Source organism: Phyllostomus discolor, chromosome 1, assembly GCF_004126475.2.
Source record: "Phyllostomus discolor isolate MPI-MPIP mPhyDis1 chromosome 1, mPhyDis1.pri.v3, whole genome shotgun sequence".
NCBI classification, from domain to species: Eukaryota; Metazoa; Chordata; class Mammalia; order Chiroptera; family Phyllostomidae; genus Phyllostomus; species Phyllostomus discolor.
In genome coordinates, this window is record NC_040903.2 from 210,189,122 (window position 1) to 210,215,198 (window position 26,077).

Genomic DNA, 26,077 nt, shown 5'->3' on the forward strand with positions numbered 1-26,077 from the left:
CCTGCTGAGCAAAGGGGTGGGCAGCGCCCTACAGCACAGGGCCGGCTCCTCTGGCACTCGGGCCCCGTCGGAACAGACGCAGGGCCTGTGGTCGGCCTGCCTCGAGGCCCGCAAAGCACCGTCTGTCCTCTCCCCCCTCCCCCGAGGCCTGCCCCGGCCTGCCCCGGCCAGGGTTTGCTCCATTTCAAAGCGGCACAGCAGCCGCAGCCACTGCCCACCTGGCCCGTCCCGGCTCCTGCCCTCCTGGGCACAAGCAGCCTGTTTCTCTTCCCCGCTGCCACTGCAACGGAACTTCGCTCTTGAACTGTTTGGACTGAGCGCTGCCACCAGTGTTTTCCCAGGACTTTGCATGTCCGAGTCACCCGACCGGTGACATTTCCCCCGGAGTCCAACATTCACGTCCGTGCCCGCCTCCCGCCCCCACGGGCAGGGCCGCGGTGACCGCCTGTCGCGCCGAGTCCGGTGCTTGAGCCGGGTCACTCCCAGGACCGGGCTCCCAGAGGCGGGTTCCCGAGTCCGTGGGAACCGACGTTTCTACGGTTCTCGCCACGCTGTGCCGTGACGTGCCCCAGAGGGACCGCGGGACTTTGCCGGGCACCAGCCGTGGAGGGTGCTCACCCCCCCCACCCCCACAGCCCAGGGGCAGTGTCGTGGGGGAGGATGACAGCTGGCGTGGCAAGTGAGCCCACTCAGCGCGTGAGGCCGCTCTGCCGCCAGCGGCCCCCCGACGGAGCGAGCCGAGGCCTTGCGGCCCCCGGCCCCTGTGACATGGTTGGCTGAAGGCCTGGACTCGGGCCCGAGGCCGCCGTGCACTCCCAGCAGCCCCCCAGGCCGTCCGGGCGGCCTTTCGGGTCTTGGGCTCCTGACCAGCAGAACGGGGTCCTGTTATGCCCAGCCTGTCTGCTTGCTGGAGGCGCAGTAAGAATCACAGACGAGAAAGAAGTGCTGCAGAACCTGCAGAATGCCAGATAAAGAAGCCGGCTCCTCCCGGGGGTGCAGGCAAGGGCCTGGTGCTGCCATCTGCACGCACACACTGTCCTCCCAAGGTGAGGGCGGCTCTGGGGCCAGTGCCACCACGAGCCGGGCAGTGGCGAGGGGCGCTCTGCCATCCCCAGCTCCTAGCAGGGGCAGAAGCAGAGACAAGGGGAGCACCCCGGCCCCGGGCGTGCTGGAGGAGGGCCAGGAGAGAGCGGGCGACCGTGGGAGGGCCCACAGATGGGGGCTCGAGACCCCAGGAGAGCTGGGGCACGGGTGGCAGCAGCCCCAGCCTGGCACTAGGGAGCGTGTGCCTAGGGGGACAGCCTTCTCGCTGCGTCCCGGAAAGGCCAGGGAGGGCTCCTCGGAGGAGGCGACATCCCAGTGGGCGTTGGTGGGGGTGGGAAATTCAATCCATTCCAACCCACAGAGCTGCTGCGCCAACCGGGGTCCCCTCCTTCCGGGCAGGCTGTGGGCCCCGTGAGGCAGGGGCCTCGCCCACCACGTTCACAGCCAGACCCCCGCCGCGCCAGCGAGTGAAACAAACACTGGGGCTCCCGCCTCTCCTGGCCCCAGGCACCCAGATGCTGCCTCCCAGAGCTGGCCTGGGCCTGTTTTCCTGGGCTCCTCCCGGTTCCCAAGGTCCACGGTTGTATGGCAGGAAACAGCCTTATGCAGGAGGGGCGAGGAGATCCATTGTGTCACTGAATGGGGGGCGGGGGGAAGAATGGGACTCAGGGAAAAACAAATGCCCTGATTCGCAAGACCTGAGCCTCTGCACGAGCTGGTCCCCCGGGCCAGCAAGCCCTTTCTTCCAGCCCTGTCTTGGCCTGGGAAACCCCTGCTTCCCTCCACACCTTGGGTCAGGCCGCTCCTTCCCCTACACACCCCCTTCCTGCACGTCTAGGAGGAGGCCCCTTCTGCTGGGCTCGCTCCGGGCCCTATGTGCTCCGGGCCCTACGTGCTAACGAGGACGGGCCCCTCTGTGCACGCTGGGCACCCTGGAGGGTCTGCAGGGGCCTCGGGCTGCCTGGGTTTGAGTCCCAGCTCCACCTCGTATAAGCTGCGTGACCCTGGCCAAGTAGCTTCGCCTGCCTCCGTGTCCTCGCCAGAAAAGGAGGGCAACAGTAGCTGCTTCACAGGGTCGTCCCCTCCCCCACATTTGAAACAGTTCCTATACACAGCCCCACCCCAGGGTCTGGGCAGCTGCCGTAGGCCCAGCCTGGCCCGGCCCGTCCTCCTGGGAGGTGGACGGGACAGGCACGTGGCCAGGCACCAGGTGGGGCTTCCTCCCAGCGGCCTTACTCCGTGTTCCTGGAGTTGGAGCAAACATGCCCCTCTGGAACCAGCACCCCATAATTGTCATCTCCCCACTAGCCACCAGGGCCCTGGTGTCCTGCCCACCTCGCCCACCACCTGACCCTGACCACGCGCAGCTGCAGGACCCAGACCACCTGTACGGTGAGTCCGCTCCGTTCAAGACCTGCCCACGGACACTCGGGTGAAAGCTTTTCCAGGCCTCTGTGGCCCGACTGGATTGCCTTCCTGTTACGAGCTGCGCTTTGTCCCCCCCAATTCATGCGCTGAAGCCCCAAGCCCCGGCCCCCTCACGATGTGACTGTGGTTGGAGGCAGGGCCCTTTAAAGTGGTGACTACATTGCGTGCTTTAGAGTGGACCCGAATGCCTAGGTCCCAGTCCGAGCAGGGTCCTCATGAGAAGAGACGAGACCACCGATATATATGAACATAGGAGCAACCATGAGAAGACGCAGGGAGGGGACAACCACTTACCAGCCAGGCAGAGAGGCCTTGGAAGAAACAAGCCCTGCCTTGACCTTGGACTGCCAGCCTCCACAAGTGCGAGAACATGGGCATCTGTCGTTCAAGCCACCAGTCTGTGGCACTCTGTCACGGCGGCCCGAGCAGACTCACACACTTCCCAGCTCCACTCGGACTGCAGAGCCCAAGGAAGCGCCCAGCCTCACCCGGGCTCCACGTGGAGGGGTCTCCTCCCCAATCGCCACTTGCACCTCTGGGACTCGCCTCCCCCACGGCGACATCCCACTCGTCCCTGCATCCCCGAGCTCCCTGGAGTCTCCGAGGACAGCTGTCTCACGGCACTGCCCCTCCCAACGGCGCCGGGCCAGGCCCCTGCTACCAGCAGCCGCCGTCGGTCCCAGCACCCCCTTTCTCGCTCGCTGCTGCCTTATTTGGCGTCCCAGCTCCTGTACCCTATTAAATTTCCTTGACCTTATTAAATTGACTTGGGTCCCGAGTCAGTAACCAGACAGTCCATTCCTTGGGGTCAGGGCTGCCTGGCCCCTGGTGCCACACTGCTCAGAGGAGGCAGGCCTCAGCGAGAACTGTCACATGTGGGATGAAACGGAAGTGAGCCGTGAGCACCGGAAGCAAGAGGAGAGGGGGAAGCATGGAGCTGTGCAACCAACCAGCACAGGAAACGAAAGGGGGCCCGCAACTTCCCGGCTGGCCACTGTGGGGCGCTGTTGGCCTGGCACAGCCCTGTGCCTGGCTGTAAGCTTGAGGGAACAAAGCTGGGAGAGCCCAGCCCACCAATCGCAGGTTCCAGTGACTCAGCATCTGACTGTCCAAAGTCACCTTCCCTCCTCTGTTACACTGTTGGAGGCAGGAGCCCTGTGCTCTTGAGTCCTAGACAGGAGAAGACCTCCTGCGTGCTCTGGGTGAACCAAGTTTCAGCAGCTTTGAAGACAACCCCAGCAGCTCTCTGGCTCACATGATACGGCAGCCGCCCAGTCGGCTGGAATTATTGAGGCCGGGTGGGAACACAGGCACCGGCCTGGGCCAGGAGGACGAGGCCAGGAAGGACCCGGGCGGCAGGCCCATGGAGGAGAGGAAATGGAGCTGGTCTCCAACCTACGGCCGGGCCTGAGACTGCAGGGGGCAGCCCCTGTCCTCCTGGAGACTCCCTGTGCCCACTGCCCGGTCCACTCCCCGGCCGCTGACCTGGCCAGGGAGGGGCCCCACATCCCATCCCAGCACACCGCACGCCAGCCCCACGCGGTGCTCCACCCTCACCTTCTCTCTCGGGGGTGGCGAGGGGCTCTCCTGGGAGACCCTCCCTGCCCAGGTCTCCCTCCACCCTTCCTCGGCCTCCTTCAGATATGTGGGAATAGCTGACCTTAGTTGCTAACTCCCCCAGTTACACTGAAAATTGCCCCCTGCTCTGTCCCCACCTGTCTCCTAATACCTCCTTCCAGTCATGCTGCATTCCCTTCAGAGCAGGTGACACACGTCTCCCTGGAGCCCGAGGGCCCCTGGAGGCTGGGTGGGTGGATTGGCGTGGGGGGGGGGGGGTAGTCGGGCTTCAGAAGGTGAAATCGACGGAATGACGGGTCGCAGGGACCTTCACGCCCATACCCAGCCCCGGTGGGATCTGACTGAAACAGCAAGTTCCGTTGTGTTTAGGACGTGAAGCTTCGTGGCTGGCGCCCGCAAGCCGGCACACCCTGGGGAGGTGGGGCCGGGGGAGCTGGGCTCACGGAAACCACGCGGAAACCTGCCAGGGTTCTGTGTCCGTCCCAGGAGAAGCAGGTCCTCCCCCTCCCCCTCCCAGCCCCTGGTAGGCCACTATGGACGGCCTGGGCGTGTGTGACCTTGAGAGTCACTTCACCTCTCCGTGCGTGCCTTAGTCCGCTGGTCTGTAAGACGGGAGAAGAGCAGGCCTGCCGGGCGGGAGGGTCAAACGCGTTGATACAGGAACCGGCCGGAGCAGGTACCAGGCGCAGGTCCCGCCGCCCCCTCCGTATCATTACTCGAAGCCCCACTGTTTCAAGAAGTCCAGGGCCATCTCCGAGAGCCCAGCGGCTCTGCGTGGAGACGGGAGGGGGGAAGAGTGCTGCTTCCTGCCCAGACACTGCTGAGTTATACAAGGCTGATCAACCCAGGGAGAGGCACTCGATTCTGCCAGTAAGGGGAGAAAAGCACATGGGGTGGGTGCCGATTCCCTGGCCTGGTCAGACCTTGCGGAGAACCACGGAGTACAGCCTGCCAACTCGAGAAGTGTTTGCAATGACCTCTGACCCAGAAATTCCACTTCTCGGGATTCATCTTGCAGAAACACGCAGAGAGCTATGTTTATGGCAGCCGGTTTATGTTTTTTCAAAAACCCCAGTCAAACCGGAGCGACCCCACAAGCCCAGTGTAAGCGAGCGAGGGGCGAGGCCGCAGTTCACACACTGAGCTGTGTCGCCTCGGAGGGGACAGGCACCCCCGGCCTCCGGCGGCGTCCCCACGTGAGAAAAGACTACTGTGAGAACGCCCGTGACGTGGCCCTGTTTCTGCTTATTTCCACGGCACCAGCGTGCGTGTCTGTGCACGAGACGGGTCCAGAGGTCGGATCCCACGCTGTGAGGGGTGGCTGCCTCGGGGAGGTTAGCCCGTCTGAGGTTAGCCCATCTGAGTCGCCGGCGATTGGGGCGCTGTGGGTGCTGTGGGCACTGTGGGCGCTGTGGGTGCTGTGGGTGCTGTGGGCACTGTGGGTGCTGTGAGCCCCGGAGGTGAGCGGCCCGCGGGAGGCCTGCAGCCCAGGGATTCCCCAAGTGTGCTGGGTGGGGGCGGCCTCTCCCAGGAGCCCTGAGAGGGGGGGAGGGAGGGGACCCAAAACCAGCGCCGTGGGAGCGGCTACATGCCCCGCCACCCCCACGGACTCTTGCACGCGGGCGTTCTTCACTGTCCGTCGCCGAGGCCGAGAGGCTCCATCCAGCCGGCGCCCCACCTGCTCCGGGGTGGGGGCGGTTCACCGTGGAGCCCGGCACGGTCCTCCACTGCGGACCCTCCACCTGCCCCGAACATGGGGTCTGGGTGGCTGCAAGCGGCTGACGTGAAACTGAGGACAGGGTTTCTCCCGCACGCCCCAAAGTCTGGCAGAGAGACCGGGAGCCAAGCACCCACCCCCCACTCCAGGTCACCTCACGGGCCCTGCACCCCCTCCAGGGCCACCTGCTCCAGGAGCCTGACCTGGCCTGGAGCCCTGTCCTCCCTCCCACCAGGCCCCCGGATGGGGCACGAACCCCTCAGCCTCGCCTCATAGGCAGGGCAGGCAGGCATCACCGGGGCCAGCTCCCCAGCTGACCCGCTGGGCTTCTGACCCGCAGCTCCAGCCTCCTTCGCAAAACCAAGGCCAGACGCTGGCCCGGACTGGGGAGAGGCGGTCCTCAGGGACGCACAGCCCACCGTCTCCGTCCTTCTGGACTCTGCCCACCAGCTCCTGCCACACGCCTCCCACCCAACACCAGGCTCCCAGCAGGACCACGGAGAGGGAGCCGACAGCACCCCACTGGGGGCCGCATGCGCTGCAGGGGATGGGACCCGGCCTTCCGCACACCTTCCCCCCGGAGGCAGGCAGTGACCTCCTCGTCCCGCAGCGAGCAGACAATTGGGGGGGGGGGGGCGGTGGCGGCCCAGGCCCCAACAGGGGCTGGGATTCAAGCCCAGGCCTGCAGGCACCAAAGCCCTGTCCTCCCCCCCATGTGTGTTGCTGCCCTCAAAAAGAACAGGCAGGATCCCTGCTTCCTCCGTAACCATGCAGGGCAGAGACACGGTGACCGAGGCGGAGCTGCCAAGTGTCCAGTGGACACCAGGGACCTCCTCTGGTCAGTGCCACTGTCTGGACACCAGAGGGCGCCCAGGAGCGGTGCCAGGTGCCAGTGTGGAAGGCTCCAGGAGGCTCCGGGGATCCCTCGCCCCAGGCAGAAGGGCCCACAACTGTACCCACCGTATCCCTCAAGGCCTCGGGTCCCCCCACACCCCGCCTGGGAGCCGCATTCAGGCAGGCGCACAGCCAGCGGTGTGGCATTAAATCCCAGCTCGGCACCCCCAACAGCTCTGTGGCCTCGGCCAACCTAAGCTCAGTGCACTTGAGTGTCCTCCCGGCCACGGGGTGACAGCAGAGCCTTTCCCACAGGGTCACCGTGAGAGTGAAGTCAGCTGATATGCAGAAAGGGGCTCTAACAATGCCCCCACCTGCACGCGCTGACGAAGCAGACTCAGAGAGGAGCGGTGACCAGCCCGGGCCACACCACGCAGAGGACACGGGTGGGTGTGCGCCCAGGCCTCGACTCGGAGCCCCCCATCCCTGCCCTCACCTCCCCCCACCCAGAGCCCCCTGCAGCTCACCAAGGGTGGGCAGGAGTGCCGACCCCCACCTCTGAGTGGGAAGGCCCCCAACTCACCACACCCTGCACCCCAGCAGCCCTCCCCACCCCCACGGCAGATGCTCCATGGGGAATTGTTTCTCCCAGGCCGAAAGGAATGTTATTTTCTCTCCACCTGGTGCCTAGATTGCTCCACTGCAGTCCAGCCCCCAAGATGAGCCCTGATTAAATTCCTGTGAAACCACAGGCAGCTCCGCTCAGTCTGTGCCGTGCACAGCCCTCCCCGGAGAGGCCTGGCGCCTGATGCCCATCTGTCACCCCCAGAGCCCGTGCGTGGGAGGCTCCAGGGAAAGGGGGCCGGGAAAGCCAGCCCTCACCCACAGCTGTCATCGGCTGTGTCACCCACAGCTCGAAAGGGCCTCTTGAGCCCTGTGCCCTGTGGTCTGAGACACTTCCCCCAGCCGCCGCCCCCAGGTCCCAGGGGACAACCGTGTCATCCAATCACAGCCCAAGTGCTTTCTCACAAGTCGGCTCAGCAGCTGGCTACAGCCGGGCTGGGAATTGCTTGGTTTGAGGTGGCAGAGCCATGCTTTGGTCTTGGGGATTCCATCTCGAAGTCCCAGGCCCACGTGGCAAAGCGGGGGCCACTTGGGGAAAAACCCTGCAAAGGTATGCACCCGGCAATCCTGCCTTGATGGCGAGGCTCCCCCCCTCCACCCTCAGGCCCGCCCCCGCCAGTGTCTGACTTCCCCTAGGCCCTGCCCGTGATCGGACAGCAGGCCAGGTTTGGTGCGCCCAGGCCTCTGGCTGGGGGTGCGGGTGGGGTCTGTCACAGAAACCTGGGCAGCACTCTGCGGGGAGCCCCTCTGCAAGCCTGTGGCCTCGTGCTGTTTCCAGCTGCTTTGTGGAAGGGCTCAGTGCTGAGGCCAGAGGCGGGGCCACACCCCCCCAAGCCAGCAGGAGGGGAAAGGTCATTCTGAGCGAGCACCCACGGATCCCTCAGAAGGCGGCACACACACTGCCGGTTGACCCCAACGCTCGCTCTCCCCCTTCCTCCAGGTGGCAAAACTAAACGTCAGCTGGGCACACTGCTGCCCGGAATCAAGGCCACACTCCCCCCCACCACTGCCTTGCAGCCCAGCACCTAATTCAGGCTCTGGCCAGTGATGTGGCTCTGGCCAGCGATGTGTGAGCAGAGCATCATGCAGCTTCCAGACCTTCCCTGGGGAGAACCAGGGCTGCTTCCCACCGCTCCCCTTTTCCTAGTTCCTGTCCCCACCCTGACGTCCGGCCCGCGGGTGGGATGGCAGGAGTCTGAGCACCGCCTTGGACGAGCAGGGCCGCCCCGCCACACAGGGGCCCGGAGAAGCCCCGTCGCTGCTGCCCTGCACGGCCCCAGGCGACCTTCCTCTGGGCTTGTCCGGGGGAGGGGAGGAAGCTCCATCTCGCTGAAGTCACCCCGACGGCAGGGCTGCAGCACCCTGAGCATTACCCGGACGGGCGGGCCCGAGGCCGGCAGGCCTGGGGCGGAGGAAGGACCTGCTTCCCCGGCAGACTGGGAGCCAGGAAACGTGCAATGAGATGGCACCGGCCACCCCGAGGCCTCGGGGCCTCTGACAGGTACGGCTGGGAGCTCCAGGCAGCAGGCCCACCTGCCTGCCAGCGCCGATGCTCTGCAGGAAGAAAGCTGGCCGCTGAGCGTGGACCCCGCCCAAGCGCTCTGCTGCTCTGTGAGGAAGGGCTGCCCCCCAGGCCTCGGCCCCCGCCCACCCCATTCAGAGCAGCCTCCTCCCTGCCCCGTCTGCTCTGCAGCCGCCTGAGCTCCCGAGGACAGAGCCAGCTGCCTCAGCATGGGGGGCTGGTGGGCTCTGCGAGGCCCCTGCTCCCGGCACCAAGGCGGCACCAAGGCGGGCCACTCGGAGCCTGGGGAACCTGAAGGGGTGGCTGTGGCCATCGGCAGCACCCCTAACGGGCCACGCCCCTCCAGGAGCAGGGGGAGCGGGGTGGAGGGGCGCCAGGGGTGCGCTTCCCACGGAGGGTTCTCGCCTGCACAGAGGAGGAGCCGGCCTCTCTGGGGTGGGGGCGGGCAGGCCTCCCGTGAACGGCCCCAGGAAAAGGCTCTGGGAAGTCCCAGCCTCTGACTGCCCTCCTGGAAGAATACCGGCCCCGCGTGGCGCGCGCGATAAGGAAAACCCAGGGTGCAGCGGTCACGGCCCACCCACCCACACAGTTCCTGCTGGCCTCAGACCAAGCCGGTCTTTCGGGTTCCGTCCACAAGCTCCTGCTGGGCCAGGGGTGGAGTCCCCCTGCAGGCAGCTCCAAGGCTGAGGACGCCTGAGTTTGAGGTTGCAGGGACCCGGCAGAGCGGGGCCTGATTCTCGGCCCACTGGGAGCCGGTCACCAGTGACTCAGGCCTGTGGCCAGGTGTGTGGCGCCCCCACAACAGGACACAGGTTGTGGGCATTCGACCTGTCTCCAGGCCCTGCCTGTACGTGTCTGAGACGCCCTCTCATCTGCTCGCTCACCAGCTTGCATGCCTTCAACAGCTGCCTGCAAATAAAGTCCCCCACAACCGCGTGAGGTGTTCCGAGCCCCCCACCCTGACTCAATGTTCTGCAAGTCCCTCGCCAGCACCCCACACTTCAGCTCTTCCCCTGCTTTGACCGCACCCCTGCCCCGTCGGGGAGGTGCAAGCTGTCACTCCCTCACCACGGTCCACCAGGGACGGTCCCACATCCCGTGCACGCTGTAGTCCAGCCCACCAAGGCCCCGCTCCCCCGACGGCGCACACCTGTACTCCAAGCCCAGGCTCGCCCTTGATCCCCGGCCCTGACTGCCCCTAAAACCAAGACGGACTCCAAGACCCAGTCCAGCTAGTTGTCTCACCCCTCCCGTTGTGAGGGAGCGGCAACAGCAGCTGCCATTCCTGGGTGACTCCAGTGGGCCGGGACCCGTCTGAGTGTCTGTCAGACATGAACCCAGTTACTCCAACCCCCGAGGCCATGGACTAACCCCTTACCGCCTACATCTTACGGAAAACCGGCCAGGACCTGGCCTGGGGCACAGAGCGGCAAAGACCCAGCCTCGGGAACAGCCTTGGTCCATCCCCTGCAGAACCCCGTGCCCCCGGCTCTGGGAAAGCCTGCCTCAGGGTGCCTGCCGCCCTTGCCCCATCGCACCGGCACTCTGCCCACGGGCGCGCCGAGGACATGGGCCACAGCCATGACCTGCACCTCCTCACTCATCGGGACTACAGCCCTTTAACACCATCTCCCGTCCATCTACACGGTCAGTGCCCGACACCCACGTCCCGGGAAGAGACAGGGTTCCGCCCCAGAACCCGCACACAGCCAGAGCATCGCTCCAGAGCTTCCTCGTCACCTGGGGACCCCAGACGGACCCAGGAGGGGAACACAGAGGGGAGAGGGCAGTTGACCTCGTCGCCGCCGACCACCCCAGGGAGGAAGGGACGCTGGTGTGCTCGAGAAGCCCGCCCACTTGCCCCCCACCCTCTGGTGGTCGGGTCCGTGCTCTGCCCCACCTGACCAATGCCAGGCACCCAGGGAACAAGCCTCGAGACGCCCTGTGGGACAGCCAGGTCAAGCACCCAGGTCTTCCTCAGGGCGCGCTCCTTGAAGAGACGAGAACCCACCAACCCTCTTCGCCTGGGCCCGTGGCTGCACCTACGCCAGGTGCTCGCTGGACCCGGGGCGCTTTGGCCCTGGGCGTGCAAGTCAAGCTCAGGGGTTAGGAGGCTGGAGACCTGGCCGAGCACTGGCTGACACTCACAGGCTGTGGGACGTCGCTGTGCCCGCTAACCTCACCGGGCCTCCAGCGCCCGTCCACAAAGTTAGAGAGGGGACGGGGCCCCCTTTACGAGCACAGGAAGACAGAACAGGAGGAGGAGGCCTCACCCAACACCAGGCGCTTGGCGCACCCCCAGTAGATGCCGCTCTCAGTATTCCAGGACGGTCCTGCGAGCCCAGCCGCCCACCGGTCCCGCCATCACACGGAACAACGCCAGGGCCAAGTTGTCACCCAGGTCAGGGTTGCAGGCAGCATGCGCGGCCACACTCACGGTCTGGATGGCAGGCCAGGGGCTGCCGCTCCCAGCCCTGAGATGAACCTCCACGAGGCCCCAGCGCTCGGGCAAAGCCTCTCCCCCTAACACTAGACAAGGGCTCTCGGCGGGGAGTGCTTGACCGGGCAAAGGGAACCAGGGTTACTGTTAACGTGAATCTCTCCAAAACTCATAAGCAGACACCGTGGAAAGGCAGCTGAGCTGCCCTGCCCCAGAGGTGGGGAGGGTGAGCCCCCGCGGACAGAGGCTGCAGCTGGAGCAGAAGCTCCTGCAGCGAAGAGGGGGCTCCTGCCATGAGAACACGGTATGTGCCCCATGAGCTCCAGCCGCCACGCTACACGTCTCCATGCATTTGAGTAAAGGCCCTGTAACTTCTGCTTGTCTCCTTCACCCGGCTACACAGCGGCGCCCGCCCTCCCGCCCGCCCGCCCACCGCTGAGCTCCTCTGCACACTCCTGCTCTCCAGCCGCCGTGTTGCCGAGACGCTCCGACGCCACTCCGGGGCCTCACGACAACAGAACAGAACCGTCCTGAGGTGGCGGGGACACTCTCCCTAAGAGCACCCTGGGGCTTTTATTTCCCAGCCCTGCTGGTCACAGAGGGAGAAGGAAGGGCCCTCCCCAGAACGTGTGGCCCCTGGAGGTCAACTGCTTCCTGTCCGATGTGCTTAAAACGACCAGCGCCCCCTCCTCCTGCCCCAGGCGATGACTGCCCGCTGGCCCCCGCGGCGGGCCACCTGCCACGGGCGCAGAGCCGCCTGCGTCCATACCTTGCATGTAGGCCTCGATCTTCCGGATGAGCTCGTAGGACTTGGAGCGGTCGAGCAGGGTCCTGATGGCAGGCAGGGGGTCCAGGACAATGGTCTCAGGGTGGGCGTCGATGTACTCCTGGAAGGAAAACACACCCCTTCTGGTCAGAGAGGGGGCTGCCACTGGAAGGTGGTGACAGGCAGGACCCCACCACGCGTGCCCCACCACCCCTGACCCTCTTCTCCCTAGCCTTCCCTCCTGCCCCGCCCCCCACCCCAGCCCTCACTCCTGTCTGGGGCCCCCAACCACTCAGCCCCACAGATCACATGACTTTGGTTAGACCAATCGGGGCATTCTGCCACCCAGGGCCATTGGCTCAGGACAGGACCTGTGACCCGAGTCGGCCCAATCAGAGGCAGGTGGTTCAGAGCTCTTGCTGCGACTCCTGGGAAAAGAGCTGTCCTCACTGAGAAGAGGATGCGCAGCAGCGGGCGGCCGGGGGCAGTTACCTTTGGGTCAGAGGGAGAGGCGTGATGGGGCCCAGAGTGAGGAAACAGAGCCAAGAGAGGCAGAGCAACCAGGTTCCGGTCGGCTCGCGTGACCCCTGGGTAAAGCCGCGCCTGAAACCAGCCCTGCTCCCCGTGGGACTGCACCCTGCCCAGGAAGGACTCGGCAGCAGGGCCAGCGGGGACTAAATGCCAGGATTCGTGGGAAGGTCTGCGGGAAGGCCTGGCAACGAGACCCCTGCCCCGAGCCACCGCCTGGCCCTCGAGTGCCCACGCCAGTAAGTGCTTCATTATCACCTGCTGGCTCTGTGGTAGACTTGTGGGGGAAAATGGAGGAACCAGCACAAAGCTGGTCCTTAATGAAGCGGCATGCTTCCTGGGGAAGAACGCTCGTGCACAAGGGGAACCAGAAACTACTACCTGCAGCAGAATCCAAAAAAGGAAGCACAAAATGTTTCCAGGGAAAGAACCCGGGGGCCCTGGCTCTGCCGCCCGTCACCTCCGGACGGCAGGAGCCCCAGGCCGCATCGGGGGGCGGGAGCAGGCCTGGCAGGCAGACTCAGGGAATGCAACCACCTCTCTGGCTCTAAAGCCGTGCAGTTCTAAGGATGAAGACGTGGAACGCCGGAGAAACCAGAGAGAAGACTGGGCGTGAGGCGGGCCGTCCGGCAGCTGCTGTGCCTGTGGGCTGAAGTGTGTCCATGCCCCCAAACCCCCAACAGATCTGTTCTGCCCTAAACCCGGTCCCTGTGAACGTGACCTTATTTGGAAACAGCGTCTTCAGATGTGCAATCAGGCTCAGATGACTCCCTACTGGACTAGGACGGGTGCTAATCCGCTGACTGGTGGCTCTGAGACCAGGGGAACTGGGGCACAGACACGCAGGGAGACGGCCGCGGGAAGACGGCAAGGGAAGCCGTGCAGCTGCGAGGCGGGGACAGGCGGGGACAGGCGGGGACCGCCGGCTGCCACTGGACGCTGGCAGAGGCACAGACGTGTCTGAGGGCCTCTGAAGGGCCCCCACCCTGCAAGCAGCTTGGTTTCAGATGTCTAGCCCCCTTAACTGAGGGAGGAGACATTCCCACCCCTTAAAGACCCCCCAGTCCATGCTACTGTGTAAGGGCCACCCCGAGGAATGGACATCCCGGCTTAGTGCGCCTGCCCGCCGCCCCGCCTACACGGTCAGCCTGGGAGGTCGGCAAAGGCAAGGAGGAAAAGCCACACGGCTTCTTCTCTGGTAACCTTAGCAGCAAAACAAAGCTCCGTGTACAATTGCTCTTCTTTTCAGAGAACCTATTTTGGTTCCCAGTAATCATTTTTAAGAGCTCTCAGACCTAAAAGCCAGAGATTCCTATCTCTTCCTCTGAAATCTGCTCCCCGGTGCATCATACTAGAGGATCTGGTTATGGGTTCATGGGTGACTTTTTCTCTTGAGTGTTTCAAAAAAGTCTCCGTCCCCAGAGGGTGGCCAGTGTGCACACGTGGGGAGGCCTGCGCCCCATCCCGACCCCGGAACTCCACGGGGAGACACGCTCCTTCAGGGAGGGTCCAGGGACCTTTAGGAGGCCCTCTCCCCGAAGGCCTTCTGGAGGTCTGAGTGCAGGGCAGAAGCCACCTTCACAGCTCCCTCCACCCCCTCCCTGGGGGACGTGACCGAAGGCAAGTCAGCTCAGCGCTGGCCCGCTGCCCTGATCTGACCGAACGAGCCGGCGGCTGATGCAAGCTAGCCCACATCTGCCGCCCATGGGGCCTCGAGGACAAGCCGTGCGTGAGGTGTCCTCAAGGAAGGTTTATTTCTCAGGTCAGGGGGCCGTGCCTGGTTCCTCCAGCCCGCACCGCAGCCTCACCTGAGCGCCTGCCTGCACCGCCCTGCTGCGGGCGCCCCGTCGGGAGCTGCCCTGGGCACCGTCCCTGCACCAGACCCCGCTCCTGCGAACCAGGCCTACGCTGCCGCAGGAGCACGTCCTTCTGGAGACACCAGGTCACACGTACGCATGGAATCCCATTAACGTCATCAGGTTGCGAGGCCGTCCTCTGGACCAACGTCACAGCGGCGCCAGTGCGTCTCGTATGGCACAGCAGACTCGTGGCTGAGCACAGCCTCCGTGGCTTAGCTCTGATGACCCGTAATCCTGGCCAGCGAGCTCACGTTCCAGGGTACGCACCAAGAGCACTGAGCCACCCCCGCCCCCAACACACAGGAAGCAGCTGGTGCAGAGGGACGAGGAAGGCACCAGGCGTGGCAAGACCAGCCTCCTCCCACTGCTGTCACCTCCTGGTGGCACCCTGGGCGAGCCCTGGGTGCATCTGGGCCTCGGGTTCTCACCCCGGACTGGAGTCCGAGCTGGAGGAAGAGCGAGGACCGTGTCTGTGGGCAGACCGCGAGGCCGCGCGCGGGGGCTGCTCCGGACAGGACGGGCGGTCGCCCGTAGAGGCGCCCCCGTGCGGGTGTAGATGCCCAGTGTCCTTACGGCCCTCCTCGAACAGGAGGTGGCATCGGACGCTCATTCCAATGGGCTGGCCAGGTCTCCCCCAGCCCTCCCACTGCCTCCCCTCCAACCCCCCCACCCCCAACAGGGCATCTGTGCAGTTGCCGGTCTGGTTCCGCTTTCGGGCGTCGGGACAGCGACCTTTAAAGAGGGAGCTCGGAGTCATGGAGACAGGAACTTCAGCCAAACTCACCAGGGGAGGAAGCGAGAAGGAAAGGGAAAATCTCTGACAGGCAGGCGGCAACAAGCTTTTGACCCGGGATGAAAGCATCAACATTCATAGGGGAATTATTCCCGAACTTGATCCCTTGTGGGACAAGGACAGGGAGGACAAAGAACGAGTTTTCCCAACCGACCCGCAATCCACAAGTGGGTTTTTTCCAAGCCTTGCAGCTTCTCTATTGTACCCCGGCCTCATGCATTTTTTCACAAGTCTCTCAGGATCACCAAACAAACCGGGGGGGGGGGGGGGGGGGCGCCCCGCACCATGTCAGCACCACTCAGGAAAAAGGCCCACACGGCAGCCAGCCGGGCGGCAGGCAGACCAGAAAGAGTTTGGAAAGGCAGAGGTGCACAGCCCTGGGTCGGCAGGGCCGGGGGAGAGCCCCGACTGGCTGCGGAGGGGGCAGAGGGGTGGCGGCCGGCCAGATGCCCGCCCAGCCCCCCCTCCGAGCCCTCAGGACACTGCAGGAGGACGGGGCCGGGAGGCAGACCGGGCCCTCTGCGGGATGAGGGGGAGTCCAGGCTTCCCCGCCGAGAACCGGAGCCAGACGAGAGGGCTGGGATGGACATCGGAGACACTCCCTCCTCTGCAGTTCCATTTATGGACAGGAAACGCGAGGGGCTGGGACGCGAGGATTCGCTCTCATCTAACAGAAAATGCAAGCAGAGGGCGGCACGAGTTCAAATCCTCTTCTGCCACTTACTCTTTGTCCGCGGAACAGAAACTGCTGTGAATCTCTGAGAATGTTCCCTTGTGTATAAAACGTGCGAATCTCAGGGAGGTGCTGTGGGTGGCGAGGAGATCTCAGGTATGGAAGGGTTCTCGTGATCCTGAGACACACGGCTCTCGGGGCCAAGCCCACCCCGAGGGCTCTGAGCGCGTCCTGCCCAGGCCCACGCAGCAGACAGCGAGGGGCGGGCCAGCTCGGCACCTGGGACGAGCAGCTGGGCCGTCCTGGCCGGGCCAACCCTCCTGCGGACGCCTGGAGCAGGGCACAGCCCCCCACCCCGCAGCAGCACAGGCTCCAGGCAGCGCCCCTCTGCAGACAGCTCAGGTCCTGACAGCGCCCCCACGCCAGCTGCAGCCTGCCAACCGGCTCCTCACACAGAAAGGGAGGTGCCCACTCACAGCTCCTGCCCCCTGTTCTCAGGAGGTAACAGAGGCTCTGGCCCACTCCCCCAGAACAGACGGACGGACAGCCAGTGGGCCCCAGTCAGGGACAGACACCTGCTCGCCAGCAAAGCCACACTGCCTTCCCGCGCAGGCACGGAGGTGGCCCTGGCTGTCCCGCAGACTGAGCCCTGGCCCGGAGAGGGCGCGTCCCCGCCGCCGCTTCTCTGACTTCCCTAAAAACCGCTCCTGGGAGAGCAGGCTTCCCCACCGCGCACACCTTGGCCTCAGCCGGCCCATCTGTCTTCCAGAGAGAGCTCCAGCGGCCGAGCCCGCAGCCCGAGGCCTCCAGCCCGAGGCCTCCAGCCCGAGGGCAGGACGAGCGAGAGAGCTCCAAGAAGTGTGCATGCGTGGGCGCCGCAGCCCCACCTGCAGAGCAGCCCCCCTCTGCCCCCCGCTCCCTGGGGGCTCCTGGGCAGGGAGAGACGGGGGAGGGGCGAAAGAGTGGGGAGTGTGGCCACAGGGGAACGCGCAGAGGGCTTCGGGGGACCAGTGCCACTGAGCCACCAAGGGTCACAGGCGCAGGCCAAGGGGGAAGGCATTCTACCGAGGGGACAGCAGAAGCAAAGGCGGGGGAGGGAGCCCAGGGTGGCTGGGTGGACACGGGTCTCACAGGAAGTTTACCTCCAGGCAGAGGGCAGAGAGACAGCTGGAGACAGACCAGCCACGGCGTTTGGGTTTGACCCTAAGGCAACAGGGTCCTGAGCCGGGGAGTGACAGGGTCAGCTCTGAGCTCTGCAGGGGCCCGTCCAGCTGTGGGCAGGGCCCAGGGGCTGAGCGTGGAAGGGCCCCGGCCTGAGCAGCGTGTTGGACGCAGGGCTGGCCTCGGAGGCTCGCGCGCAGGACTCCCCCGGTTGGGAAGGACCGAGACGCTGACAGACTTCGGCAGGACACCGTCTCCCTGGCTTCGCAGGGCCCGTGTGAGGGGACTCACACACTCTCTCCGACCCCACAAGCCCCAGCTGGGGGTCAGGGCCTCACGGCACAGGGCCCAGAAAAGGTAAAGGGGAGCACGGGCACTCGGGCGCCGGGCAGAAGCGGGGGTGCAGGCCCAAGGTCCGGAGAGGCCGTGTGCACCGGGCACGGACCGCCCCTCCCAGGACGAAGGGGCGATCGCTGGGGCCGCGGCACTGCCCCACACCCGGCGGCTGGTGCAGAAGGCAACCAGCGGGAAACACCTCCCGAAGCGGCGGGACGAGGACCGGCACCTGGTCGGTGGTCTTCTCCTCTCTGGTAGCACTTCCACACAGAGGAACCGGGCAACGGCCGGAATTAATGTGCACGAACTCGGCGTGTCTCTTTCTGGGTGTTCATGTCACTGAGTTCCCCGTGTGCGCACACAGAGACACACATGCCAGGGCCTTCCGTCACCAGCAAGTCTGTAAGAGGCGTGATGAGCAATGCCCCGCGTGTCTGGCTGCGGGGAAGCCCGGCCAATGTGGAGTCTGTGCCAGGAGGCAGCACGCGGGGCCACGGCTCTGTGCGGGGACTCCCGGGAGGCCATCTCTGCGCGCACACGGGGCCCTCCGAAAAGGTTCAAGGCCACGGGAACCCACGGCCGGCCCAAGGGGGGACCGTTCTTGAGTTTGTTCTACACGCACATGTTACCTGTGACCAAAACAGGCCACTTGGGACGGCCGGGCGCCACAGAGACCACACAGGGAGAGCCACGCCGGAGGCACAGGCCACAGGCAGACGGGTAAAATGCACCCCGGCTGCCAGAGGTGGGGGAGGGCAGAGGAAGCTTCCTCGGGGCAGGCCCCAGCGGTGACCCTGCCACCCATCGCCGCTGGTGAGCAGGAGGGTCACAGAAGAGGGGCTCTGAAAGGACGAAGCGAGGTCGCAGCACCCTGGCCCCAGCCTCCGGAGTGAACTGCATGGGACACGTACCACCAGTGGCACAACGGCGACCCCTTTCCAGATGCGGGGAGGTGCGGAGAGCAAGCCGGGGTGGGGCAGGGCTGGGCCTGGGCACCCGGGAGGACCACAGGCTCTCCAGGGTGTGTGACTCTGCACGCACGCCCCAGGGTGCCTTTGGCGGCCTCTGGGTCAGAGGCACCCCTACCTGAAGATGGACACCGCCCCCAACTATCCCTCTCCCTGGATCATCCTCTGAGACCACCTGCGGTGTCCCCTGCCTTGCTCAGCCATCTGGCAAGGAGCACGAGCAGGACTGGGAGAAACCCCAGTCCTGAGAGGGGAGGTGCTCTCGCTCACAGAGGTGACAGGCAAGTCCAGGGGAAAATGATGCAGCTTCTGCAGAACACGACCCAGAACGCTGCAGAAGAGAGGGCGGGAAGGAGGCTGAGCACTCTGTTACTTGAGACAGCAAATGCTTTCTCCCTCCCCTGTGCCAGGGCCCCCACCGACAACAATGCCTCCCTTTGACTCCAGCAGCAAACTGACCAGCGTGTCTACCCCCCATGAACAGGAGGCTGGCGAGGTGCCCATCAGGCTGTTCATCTGACACATGTCACATGCCCTGTTACAATACCACACCGCCATTCAGGTCCCCGGGCAGACAGAGAGAGACCAAGGCCACACACACACAGCCTCCTGAGCTGGGGAAGGGACGTGCGGGGCCAGGGGCCGGCCGAGAGAAGGTGTCTCCTCCCAGGCTGCCGCCAAACCAGGCCAGCCTGGCATTTCCACCCAGGGGTCACTGGCGGGGCTGCGGGGGTCTCGGTGGTCAGCTGGGCAAAGTGGGCACCAGAAAGGGGCTGCCTGGTCCCAGGTCCCAAAGCCCAGTTCGACTCCAGCTCAGCAGCAGCGCCCTCACTCCTAAAGCACCGTCTTAACCCTGACGCACCCCACACACCTGCTCGGGTGGGCCCGTGGAGCAGCCCCCGCCTCGGATCGCTTCCCAGTATCCAGGCAACAGGCCTGCTCTGCCTGCTCCGGCCCCACCCTGCAGCCAGAGACCCACTCTGGGTCCCCAGAGCCAGCTGCGACCCCCCCCCCGAAGGCGCACAGGCCCCCCGCCTGCTTCAAGGGGGTGCAAGCGCCACAGCCAGAGCTCAGGGAGCCTGCCCTGAGAGGCGCTGCCTGGAAGCACAGCTGACCTCTGCAACAGCCAAGGGTCGCTCTGGTCAGAGGCCGCCTGGGCCCCTCACCCCCGCACTCAGCCACCCCGGCCTCCGGCTGCACGAGAACAGAGGGAGCTGCCACTGTCGGAGGCGACCCTGGCGGTGACTCCCAGCACCGCAGACCACTGTCGCCCCCCTTCCCGGAGGCCACGGGGCACGCTCGTTCACAGACGCCCGCCGGCCGCTGTCCTCCAGCCACACCAGTGTCCTCCGGGCCCTCAGGCCTCTGTGCCCACCCTGCCCAGCAGCCTGGACAGATGCTGTCCCCTCAGCCAGCACCACAGTCCCCCTGGCTCACCGGGACTTTTAGTCTCTGAGGTCAAGAGCCAACTTCTCGGGGAGCGGCTGCAGGACAAGGGGACAAGAACCTCCCAGCTGGCTCACAACCACAGACGGCAACCTCCTCCTCAGGTGAACCTGAGCCCCCGGCCCTCACCCCTCAGGGGTCCACCCGCTGCCGGCCAAAGCCCCTCTGAGGCAGAGTTGAAAAAAGCAGGGGTGGAGTACTAACTGAGCGAACCCAAGCAAGTGGCTTAACACCCTTGGGCCTCGGTTTCCTCGCCTGAAAAATGGGGAAGTAACCCCCCTCTCCCAAGCCTGGGTTTTCCCCCTTCCTAGAGCTCACCGTAACTGGAGACCGTGGCCCCTCTTGCTCCGTTTACTCGGGTTCCGTGAGCATCGCCCCGCCCCTCCCCCTCAAGTCAGGCGGTCTCGGGCCCCCGGGCAGGGTGACCGCTCTGCCGCACGCAGGTGTGACTGAAGCGAAGGCCCCTCAAGAACACGGGCCTCTCGGCCGGCGCACCAATCCCCAGACCCCAAACCCCAGGCGCCGCGCTGCCCAGGGAGGCCTCGCTGTCCACAGGCTGAAATGGCAAGGCAGACCCTGAAGCTCGCAGAGCTGCTGTGCTCGGAGAAATCTGGGGGGGTCTCAACGAGAAGCGAGCTGCCCCCCCACCCCGGGGCCATCCGGCAACAGGACAGGGCTTGGTTGTCCCAGTGGGGGCGGAGCTACTGGCATCAAGCGCGTGGAGGCCGGGTTGTGGCTAAACATCCCACTACCCACAGGGTGGCCCCCCCGCACTACGGACTGATCCGGCCCACGTGTCAACAGCGCCAGGGACAAGGAACCGTAAAATAAGGTGTACACACATTCTTCCTACAACTCCGGACAACTGTTTGGTTAATAAACATGAGTGTTTCTGAAACCCAGCATGCTCACGCCCTGCGCTGTAAAACCTGGACCGTCTACACACACACTGAGGGACCAGCCGGTGGGCTGGGTCAGCGCTCGGGCTTCCCCGGCGGCTGTGCACCCCGCTGCCCCCCACCCCCGCACCCAGTGCTGTACAAAGTCCAGCTCCGCTCCAGGCTGGTGACAGGGCCATAAAGTCGTGGGTCTACCTGGGGCGAGGCGGGCAGGGCGGCCTCCCATGCACATGGGAAAGGCCCTGTGGACGGCTCGTTGCCCAGTGGCACCCACCTCCCGAGGCAGAAAGGAGGGTTCACGGCCGCCGCCCGGCCATGGGTGCACAACGCACAGACTGTGCACTGCCCCCTCCGAGGGAGGAGTGGCCTTGCGACCCCGGGCAGCGTCACGGGATCTGTCCCCGGGGGCCAGGACCACCAGACGTGCCACCTCTGCCTCCCGGCATCTGCCAGCCAGTGCTTCGTCCTGGGGCGCCAGCCAGTGCTTTGTGTTGGAGGCTGTGCCAGACAGTGACCTCCTCCTCAGGTGACCCCGAGTCACCGGCCCGCAGCCCCCAGGGGTCCGTCAGCTGCCGGCCGAAGCCCCTGAGGCGTGTTTGGCAGACGCACCAGCAGGCCTCGGTTTCCTCCCCTGGAAAACAGGGAAGAGACTCGGTCTTCCCAGAGGCTGGTCTGCTCGCACCACACGGGGTACGGACTCGAGTGCCCAGAGCAGAGAGGGCCTGCGGGGCACGCTCGGGAAGCAGCGGCCTCTCCGCGGCTCCGTGGGGACCTGTGTTCTTTGCTGGCACCCCAGGGCCTTACTCTGGCCACACCGACCAGGAGGCCCCCATGCCACCAGGCCCTGCCCCCACACGGGACAGAAAGTCACAGCTTTTGCCAGGCTCAGACGTCACCTTCCTAATCAGAAGACCTGCCACAAGAAAAGCTGCTGTTTTTCCTGCTTCTCCACCCCGACAGCATCCGCTCGGGCTGGCGCCCGCTCAGTGGACCTCTGAGGATGGCCGGGGTCGATTCGGCACAGCGGTGAGGCCACCTCTGAGCCCCAGAGGTCAGGAGCAAAGCGGGGCTGGGACCCTGAGGGCGCTCACCGCAGCACCCGGCGGCTGCCGCTGGCGTCGAACGCCACAGCTCCCGACACCACGGCCCTACAGGGCCACCTGTAGGGCGAGCTCCTGTAGGGTGTGGTAGGGTGTGGCAGGCGGGGCAGGCCAGGCCTGTGGAGGGGTGCCTGGGGACCCCGACACCTGCCATGTCCTGCCTCTTCAGCTAAAGCCAGTCCCCACTTCCTCTCCCCTGTCACAGAGGACAGCTCCCACTTGGGGACACTTCTATGATCACTGCCTCACTGACTCCAGTGACCACTGAGAACCTCTCGTGCCCGGGGGCGGGGAGGCCTGCGACCCCTGGCCCTGCCTCTCCCCTGGCCCCGCCTCTCCCCTAGCCCCTCCCCCGGCGCCCCTGGGCCCTTCCCCGCACCGTCCTCCACCTGCCTCCTCGCTTCCTGGGTCCTCTGGGAAGTGCCTGTCACCCTTTTCCCCAAAGGACTGTTCTCTCCACAAAGCAGGACACATCCTGGCCTTATCAGATGTCCGGCTTCATGCAGCAGAACAGACTGCGTGAAAGCTTACCCCAGGACTCCCGGGGCTGGCGGCTGTCCTGAGGTCACCTCAGTCACCGGAGGGCGGGCTGGGTGTGTGTGCCCGGGGAGGGGTGGCGGGGCGGACCCCAGGGACCCAACAAGACCTCCCCAGGAAACCACGCGGTGCTGAAACCCTTAGGCTGCACTTCCCCACGTCCCCCTGCCGTGCTCTCCCTGTGACCTTCTCTCTGTCAAGACTAGGGACACAAGGCAGCCTGTGCTCCTGTCGGTGAGCGCCTGCCCTGGGCCACGGGGTGCACGTGTGTGGGGAGCAGGGGGTGAGGCCCCGGGGCAGGGGGCTGTCCTCCAAAGCCCAGGGCAGGGGGCAGGCTGCAGGTCGCAGTCCTTTACCTCGGGGGACAGCAGGGACACGAGCAACAGTGGATGCACTCAGCCAACATTAGGAACTTTAACGTCCATGGACATAACTCCTCGCAGCGACCCGCCCACCTGGGGGAGCAGGGATGCCCCGCATCCCTGTTCACATAAGAGGAACCTACAGCTCGGGGTGGTCACGTGATCAACATGAGGCCGAGCTGCACGCGCTGGGGCCTGAGCCCTGTGTGAAGCTCCTCTTGTGCGCTGTGCCACTTACTCGTACCAACACCACGTGACACGTCCTGGTACTGACACCCTTTCGAGAGAAGGAAGCAGGCTCAGCGAGGGCGTGGAGGAGCCCGGACACGCCTTTCCCACGGCCTCCCGCCCTGGGGACACATTTCAGACCCCAGGCGAGGCAACGGCCCTGGAGAGCACCACACTGGGGACAGCACAGCGCCACCTCCCCCAGGCAGGGGGCCACCGGCAGGGTCACAACCGGGCCATGACTGCATCTGGGGCCACTTGCAGAGGAAGCAGGAATCTGTGGCTGAGTCAGCCAGGGAGGGGGTGAGAGCCTCGGGGAGGGGAGGGGCGGGGGAGGCTGAGTTCACAGACCCTGAACCCTGGGGAGGGAGAACATGCTATCAGCAGGGGGTGGGGGGCCGGCTACTGGGTGGCAGTGAGAGTCCCCTTTGTCCTGATAAAGACAGACAGGAGGCTGGGGCTCTGACGGTCACGCACTGGAAAGTGCTAGCTCAGGCGTCCCTCCCACCCCCGGGGGAGGCCCTCTGTTTCAGCTGCGCTTTCGCTGATAATATGACCTTGTTTTCCACGGCCCCCAGGGCCGCTCTCCAGAGGAATGAGTCACGTTCTTGTCTGCCACAGAAAATGGGGGGACAAGCCCGTGGGGGTGCAGGCAGCACCTCCCCAGGTGGTGGGCAGATCACGGTGGGGCCAGGCCCCAGGCTGCTGGGGAAATGGGGCAGGGCGGCGGGGGCGGCCGGGAGAAGGTATGGTCCACGTTCGGGGACCAGCGCTCGGGGTCGAGGCACCGAGCACGGAGAGGGGGTTTCCACCAGGGCAGGACCCAGGGCCAAGTGTGACTGCTTCAGTCCTGAGGCCCCCGGGGCCCCTTTCTTCAAGCAGGGGGAGAGGTTCCACACCGCGTGCCGACTCGGGCCCCAGCCCGTGGCTGTGTGTGCGCGTGAGGGCGTGTGCTCGAGGGCGTGTGCTCGAGGGCGTGTGTTCGAGGGCGTGTGCGGGCGTGCCTGGATGCTGTGGGGGACTCTGATCGGTAAACCAGGTCTGTGAAGGCCGAGGGCGGAGGGGCTGCCAGCCACGTCCGGTTCAACCCCATTTCACACCCAGCCAGATGGAGGCCCCGGCGGGGAGGTGCCAGACCACAAGCCTAAGTCCTGGCAGCGGCAAAGCCGCCTCTGGGGAGCGCGCAGCCAGAGAGCTGCGGGAGCTCTCCGAGCGCCCAGCCCTTCCCTCCGCACCACCCTCTCTCACCTGGAACCTGTGCACCAGCTCCAGGGACTGGCTGTCATTCTGGTCGGCTTCGATGATGACGTCCGTCAGCTTGTGGATGATGACATCCAGGGGGCCCTGCTCCTCGATCGGCCGGCTGAGGTTCAGCTGTGAGGGAGGACACAGAGAAGAACTTCAGCCCTGGAGCCCTCTGCACGTCCCCGCCCTCTGCACGTCCCCGCCCTCTGCACGTCCCCGCGGCACTGAGCACGTGCGGGGGCTGGGGGGCCGGCACTCCTGGGAAACGGGACCAACGGGACAACCCCGCTTAAGATCCTAGAACTCCCTGGCTGGCATAGCTCAGTGGATTGAGCTCGGGCTGTGAACCAAAGTGTTGCAGGTTCGATTCCCAGTCAGGGCACATGCCTGGGTTGCAGGCCACGGCCCCCAGCAACCGCACATTGATGTTTCTCTCTCTCTTTCTCCCTCCCTTCCCTCTCTGAAAATAAATAAATAAAATCTTTAAAAAAAAAAAAAGATCCCTAGAACTCCCCCAGGTCAGGCCCCGCATGTGTCCTGTCCCCGAGCCCCACAGTACCCAGGTACCCAGGGCATAGAAACACACACGCGTGGAATCCGGGTGACGAGGAATCCACAGGTCAAGCGGGCACCTCTGTGGAACCCCTTCACTGACAGGGAGTGCTCTGAGCACGTCCCACCTGCCCAGCAACCTGGTGTTTCGGGAAGAGCTCAGTGAGGTGAAGCCGCACGGCTGAAGTCACCGGGCGGGATGTGTGCTGAGGTCCAAGAGGACACTGCACGCATCGACACGCAGTCTCAGCAAAGCCGTGATCTTCGCACACCCAAGAGGCCCGCCACGGACACGCCACACCGGCGCCGGGGCCGATCACGACACGTGGACGCCGTGAAGAAGCGCGGGCTGCCTGTGACCCTCGGGGCCCCGTGTGCCCTGACCCACTGGCGACACATTTACTTTTCCAAGAGCATGAGGTTACGAAGACGGGCCCCCGGGGAGCACAGACGCCGGCGGACAGAGCGTCGGCATCACCCGACCCCAGGCCGGCGCACCTGCCAACAGCCAGGCAGCCCGACACCATGCTACCTGACCCGCCAGATGTCTGCTGCCCGGCACTCGGGCACCACCGCCTGCAGCCGGCCCGGCACCTGGCTGGCCCCTGGGTGGCCTCAGGAGAAGCCAGGTGAGGCCACCGGCCCCAGCCCCGACCTCAGCCCCACCCCCAGGGGCCCCTCTGGGATTCCAAGCCGACCGTTTCACAGTCCCTGGTAAAGAAACCACAACGACAGCAACAAATGACAGCTCCAGGAGGCGCCGTGCTGGAAACTTCACGTGCGTTCATCCTTTTCCAACCACGTGAGGAGGGGCGATGTCACAGACGGGTGGGGAGCATGGCCTTCTTACACCTGCCCGGGGTCTCGGTGGGAAGGGACGGGGCTGCCGTGCAGACCTGTGCTCGTTGTGCGGGGCCCCCAACCTGCACCCACATAGCACCCTGGGAAGCGGTCCTCCAGAGCCACAACCACCTGGCTCCCTTGTCCTCCGGCTCTGGCCAAGTCTGGCCGATCGGAGGCACCAACAGGAGACGGGAAGGAGAAAGGGAGAGAGATCTGGGTGTTTGGTAACCGTCCTCCCAGCCCCGGTCCCTGTGGGCTGGGCAGCCCCTCCCCAAGACCACTGCTGTTGCTACCAGGGCTCCCACACCACCCTCCCCGCACAGTCCCCGCAGGCCTGGGGTGCTGCCAGCCCACTGCTCCAGGAGCCTCAGCACCTCCGGGTGGTCCCCGAGACCCTGCCCGGACCTGGCCGTCCCCCCTTGTGGAAACTCCTTTCTGGTCAAAGCTCCAGGCCGCGCCAGCTCTTCCCTGCCGACAGCCCCGCTCCTCTTTCTCACTGTCTGCCAGGGAAGCTGGTGAGGGACTTCCCCTATTTAAAAAAAAAAAAAAAAAAAAGCCATGCGGCTGCAGCTGACGTAGCTCAGTAGATTAAGC

At 65.2% G+C, this 26,077-nt stretch overlaps 1 protein-coding gene across 5 annotated transcripts in view; it reads right to left on the reverse strand.

Moving 5' to 3' along the window:
* The window catches only part of ITPK1 (inositol-tetrakisphosphate 1-kinase), a 121,385-nt gene that overhangs the window by 22,287 nt on the left and 73,021 nt on the right, over nt 1–26,077 (reverse strand). For all 5 annotated transcript variants that reach the window (XM_036013454.1, XM_036013442.1, XM_036013437.1 and 2 more), the window contains 2 exons: nt 24,092–24,217; nt 11,957–12,074 (listed from right to left, as the gene is read on the reverse strand). In XM_036013454.1, coding sequence (XP_035869347.1) covers nt 11,957–11,963 — 7 coding nt within the window. In that variant the 5' untranslated portion in view covers nt 11,964–12,074; nt 24,092–24,217. The remainder of the gene's footprint in view (nt 1–11,956; nt 12,075–24,091; nt 24,218–26,077) is intronic.